Source organism: Ascaphus truei, chromosome 9, assembly GCF_040206685.1.
Source record: "Ascaphus truei isolate aAscTru1 chromosome 9, aAscTru1.hap1, whole genome shotgun sequence".
NCBI classification, from domain to species: domain Eukaryota; kingdom Metazoa; phylum Chordata; class Amphibia; order Anura; family Ascaphidae; genus Ascaphus; species Ascaphus truei.
Window position 1 is genome coordinate 41,308,157 of NC_134491.1, and position 5,851 is coordinate 41,314,007.

The 5,851-nt window shown below is 38.6% G+C and overlaps 1 protein-coding gene across 4 annotated transcripts in view; it reads left to right on the forward strand.

Annotated features, from left to right (window-relative positions):
• The window catches only part of CLMN (calmin), an 89,452-nt gene extending 83,985 nt beyond the window's left edge, over positions 1-5,467 (forward strand). For all 4 annotated transcript variants that reach the window (XM_075614439.1, XM_075614442.1, XM_075614440.1 and 1 more), the window contains 2 exons: positions 1-35; positions 2,230-5,467. The exon at positions 1-35 is cut by the window's left edge and continues 27 nt beyond it. In XM_075614439.1, the coding sequence (XP_075470554.1) occupies positions 1-35; positions 2,230-2,413 (219 nt within the window). In that variant the 3' untranslated portion in view covers positions 2,414-5,467. The remainder of the gene's footprint in view (positions 36-2,229) is intronic.
• Positions 5,468-5,851: the final 384 nt, after the last annotated feature.

A 5,851-nucleotide genomic window follows, 5' to 3' on the forward strand; every position in this document is an offset into this window, starting at 1 on the left:
GTTGATGGAGACAGGAACAGGGATGCTGAAATCCGGTGAGCTGTTAATGCGAACGGATTGGTTAAATTGACCAAGGCGGAGATTCACTTTAAATAATATGATAAGATTATGAGAAAATAATATGATAACATTAATGTTTATTTTATTCTTTTTAGTAGGATTTAGAAAAAAAATTAAATGCTAATTAATCTTAAGAATTTCAGAAAAAATGTCAGGCAAAATTCAGACTATCATAGTGATTGGACTGTGTTCCGTTACCGGAAGTCTCCAGTAAAATATATTCCTGGATGAAACTATTCAGGAATATATTTCACTGGAGGTTTCTGGCAAGGTAACGGAACTCAGTTTAAAAGGTACCATCTAAGCATACTACAATGTATTTTTATTCATTTTTTTTATTTCTAAAAATGTTTTACCAGGAAGTAATACATTGAGTTACCTCTCGTTTTCAAGTATGTCCTGGGCATAGAGTTATAAAAATACATGGTTACATTAAAAGAACAGGGTTAAACAGTCCATTAAAGCTTCATGCAGTTCAAGCTGCCGTTTTTAAAAATATTTATATATTTTTTTCCCATTCAATATGTGCAGCAATACAATCTGCGCACTGACAAGTGATTCGCTTGCTCAGGGTTATTTCATTCAGTTCTTGCACAGCATTCTGGGCAATGTAGTTCCTGGAATATGATTGACTGGGCTGTTACTTGATACAATTGGTGCATGCTAGAGAAAGGGCGGGGCTCAAGAGCCAGAGCCTATCGGAAGGAGAAGGGGCAGTCACTTTGGAAATGCTTCCTACATTAGAAACATTAAAAATGTCTTTAAAACATTTTTTTTAAATTTAAATGCTACAGTTATTTTCTCATAGTACAGAACTGATTTATTTAAAAAAAAAAAAAAACACATGTAGGATATTGCTTTAACTGCTGTCTTAACCGACATTTCATGGACAGATAGAGTTGGGAAATTGGGTACAGGAGATAAAGGACTTGTATAGCTCAAGTGTTACAACTAATTAGCAACTCATGTGGCCACAAGTTTATAAAATCCATTATAACTGTAATTGAATGTGCTAACATGGGTACAAGTATCCGTTTCAAAACTGACGGGCAATCGCTATGATCCAGATATTAACGAGTCTGAATTTTGCCTGACATGTTTCTGATACATTAAGGTACTATCCCTAAATAGGGTGCAGTCACGTTTGTACCATTGATCTACTATAACTGACAACGTAGTCGGCGTTCACTCACGGAGTGGGATACGGCACCACCAGCAGCTCACATCCAGCTGACACCATTAATCTGGCATTTAGTTTGATGTGAGTTAGTAGTCTGTCCTAATTTGCACACTTTATTTTAACAATATTTCATTAAAGATACATTTTAACTCTACCAATTTACACACTGCAGGTTTTCTGTGTGCTAATTTAGCTGAGTCCTTTCTCTTCTGTGTAAACTATTAGTACATTTCTCAGCACAGCACCACCACCAATCTACAAGTGTTATCCTATACGGCAATTAGCTGAGCAGGGGCACAATCTTTCCTTGCCCTTCCATCCCCCCTTTTCCCTTCAGGTGTATCCTTATCTGAGAGCCAATAAAGGTAAGGGAGAAAGAGAGAGGAGAAATGTGGTGTGTGAAGGGCCTTATACTGCCTGCTAATTGCACTGATTATTTCACACTGAAATTCACATGCAAATCTATATAGTACAGGTGTTATAGATGTTTACATCTATCCAAAATTACATTGCAATACTCCTGTGGCTCTTCTACTCCTAATCTTTGGGGGATCCAGCCCCTTTGGAAAACTAGTTGAAGAGCCCGGCTGCACAAACACCGTGACATCAGACAGAAGGGAGCAGCCGGAGGTAATCTAACCCCTGCCATGTCTCCACTTACTGTGTAGGTGTCAGCTTTTAGTAAATAGGCCACCCGTTTTCAAATGTCACCCCTTAAACATGTCACTGCCACTGTGATCCTAGCAGGGCAGGTCGCTGGAAAAAAAAATGAACCATTTGTGAAGACTTCAATCTGGGTGAATGACACCTATAAGGTGCAGGCCCCTAGAACAGCAGAAGGGCTGGGCAGAAACAGAAAATAAAGTGTTCAATAGTGTTAGGAGCATTTCAACACCTTGCGCCTTCATGAAGATCTGTTTTGTGGGGGCGGGGTGGGGGGGAGGGCCTTTCACCTTTTTGACTGTTTTTTTTATTTTCTCTGTTCGCAGGAAAAGAGGATTTGAGGACACGAGTCCCCCAGAAAGTGCAGACGCTGGCTCCAACGCGTTTCCTATCGCCAATTCGTTTCCAGAAATGTTCTACATTGCCGTCCTGCTGTGGGCGTTGGTGTACTGCGTTCTGATTCTCCCCGAGTTGGATTTCAGCAAAGTGACATTTTTTTCAAATAACTAGTAAAGTCTGTAATCCGACTTCATGATGTAAAGCAATTCCAACGAGGGCACTAAATATACTGCAACTGCCGTTTATTCTCCATCAATAGGTTAAGCTTCTTAGTATCTTTCTAATGGTGCACAATTCTTAGTTTGAGAAAAGACACACAACCACAATAGGCAGAATATTGTGTGCGTCCGCTTGTGCCTTTATGTAAATTAGCCCAACCTTTGTGGTGGGAGCAGCAACTGGTAAAAGATCTAATTTATTGTAGATAAGGAAAGTAGAATTCTTTGTGGTTTTATGACCTTTATCAGCAAAGCTTACTGGAAAGTAACCTGTTCTAGTGTACATGGCATATAATAATGGAAGCAATATGAGAGATTCCTTAAACACCTCTCGTAATAGAGGTTAGTGGCTATGTGGTAAGTTTCCTAAAACTGTGCACGCCAAACCTTTATCCCTGGACACATTTCCTGGCATCTGTGTCCAATGTAAGACACTCCGGCACCCTACATCCCATGCAGATCTCTTAGCTGGAGAGGTTCACCATGCCACATCCAACCTGGCTGATTATTTCATGCATAAAGTATAGTTGACGCATCAGAGCAGCCCACGGTTACATTACTGAAGGCCACGTATGGCTGTATATATCAAAGCCAGCTGTACACAGCTGTGACCCCGGGATCCTTAATAAAGTAGGTAAGATTCCGAGTTTCCGAATAGGGCACGGTTAAAGCTGCAGTTCAGTCTTTTTTTTTTTTTTTTTACATTTATTTTTTTACTTCAATAGTTTTATGTGTGCAATCTCTAATTACCTAAAGAACTGTATAGCTGCAGGTCAATTCGTTCTCCATGTATTGATAGGTCGAAATTTGGTGACATATTAAAAGCTGGGATTTGTTTATATTCTGCCTGTCAGTCAGTGGAAGCTCATGAATATTCATGAGCACTACTGCACTGACGTGCTAGAGGGAGGGCAGGGCTGACAAAGGGGTGTGCCAGGGCTTGTGACAGGACATGAAGGGGCAGTGCCTTAGTAAATGTTTGTTAAAATAGAATACAAGAAAATTGGTCTTTCAAAGTTGTTTTTTTAAAAACAGAAAATACTAAAAGTATTTTTTCTTACTACAGAACTGATTTATTAAAAAAAAACACACATGCAGGATATTGACTGAACTGCAGCTTTAATAATATCTGTATATCCCAAGTACTTGATGTATACATGAGTCCACGTGGACACAATTTAAGCCATCTCCTGAGCACACAACAATATATATTTTTCTATTTTGATAATTTGATGTAGTCTAAAGCACAAAAACTGTAGACATCTGAACTCTCTCTAATAGGAAGTCTGTTTAAGATATTTTCTCTGCGTGAGAGTGATAAAAGAAGTAATGGAGTCTCGCCTTGCTGATAAAAATCTGTATTTTCCTATTTAAGTGTCAATTTTGACGCAAGAAGAATCCCCAAATCCCACTCATTTCAGATCTTGGGGGTCTGTGGATCTGATACATCCCATTCTAATATAAAACCCTCATATAATTACTACCAAAATCAGTCACTAGTTCTAATGATGCTAATAGACACGTACATATAAATGTCTTTATAAGTGTCAGTTTGTGTCGTTTAAAAGGGCAAGATGATGTTTTTAAGCTTGGTACATAGTCCTAATAATGTTTTTAAATGTCATAGTTGAAACGGTTTTCTGCCAGAGCAATGCGTTGCTGGCCTCCGTCAGGGAAGGGGTTAATGAATGAGAGTCATGTTTGAGTGTGTTGGGATGTCACGGTGTTAGAAATGAAGTTGTGGTAATGAATAGGAGATCATTCTGTGTGTATTTAGGGTGGTATGAATCTGTAATTCGTCTTTCCATGCGTTGCTTTAGCACTGTTAAGGCTGGAACCGGCAGTCATACGTTGCAGAGTGAAAGGGAAATAACCACTTGGATCATGATGAAAATTAAGTTTTAGGATATTTGTCCAAAAATGTTATTTATTTATACATTTTAATGAAGAGGTAGAATTGATGGGAAGCTATTTTTGTACTGTGTTCTGACGCACATATGGAGGGAGAATGCTATCCTTCTATCCTTTAGCCCAATTGCTACCAGAGGGACCAGCAATGTATTAAAAAGCAATGGGGTTAAGAGGGGGATGATATGTGATGTCTTTGCCTGTCTGTAAACTAAGCGCTTAATTGCTGCACTTTTGTGCTTTACAAAATACCAAGGACGATGTTTCATCCACCGACGGCAGTCTAGTATTGCACCACTGCCAAGAGGACATTTTATTTGCCAGGTGTTTCTTATGTACTGTAAAATGTATTTTAAATGGGGAGCAGTGATTTTTACTCATCTGTTACAAGTATATGAAACGTGAAACCTTCTAGTGATTCCCAACCCATCTTAAAACATTTTATTTATATGACAGCTGACATTTACTTTGTACTGATACAACGTACAGTACAATATAACCTTCATTAAAATAAGAGGTAGACATGATGAGATATTCAAAATATGAAAGGGTGTTACAAGGAATATTTCAATAAGGTGCTAAGCATCTGTCGGCTGCGAAGGGGCTTAAATGACAAATTAAAAGGCCATTTCGAGCCCCACTTTACAGCTGGAAGCACTGAGCGCTGGGACTGCACTGGTGTTTATAATTGAAGGTTTCAGTGCCTCACTGACGGATCTTTATCCCAGTAAGAAATAAGCGCACTCGTCCATATAAACAAGGTCCCCAGACCATTTATTAAATATATACAAGACTATAAAAGCACAACCCCTGCCAGAGGCTAATCAAGAATATCAACACAGATGAAGTGTGTCAAACAAAATACAGTGTACCGTGTTTCAATGGGAACAGTGGGCCTCCATGCCTAGCGCCCTAATGAATATTTGCACTCTTTTTAAATGAGTTTGGATAAATTATGTATTCTTTCTTTGTATGAGTCTGCAACAAGAAAAATCTGCATTACTAAGAAATGCACTAATTAAATGAAGTATGATTTCCTGTGTACATACATGTGGATATTTCTTGTGAATAAAAATTGATTTTTTTTTTCTGAAGCTAATTCAAGTTGTTCGTTTTTATTCATTATTGAAGTGAAAAACAAATATGTTCTTGTATTAATATGATCAACAGGGAATAGCACAAATGTGGAAGCTGTTAAGTGAGGGATAGTTACATTATCCGCTTACAGACATAGAACATAGAATGTGACGGCAGATAATAAGAACCCCTTTCCCACACTGTCTGCCTGTTTTTCTATCTGCGCCTCAGACTCTATTTGATCTTTGGATTTATTTTCTATTTGGGATATCCATATGCCTATCCCCACAGCATGTCAGGCGCAGTACAGACTAGGCAAATTTGAAATGCCATTTATACCCTCGGACTCGTAATGCCAGCACTCGATGCTCTGCCACCATTACACAAATTCACTATACATGCTAAT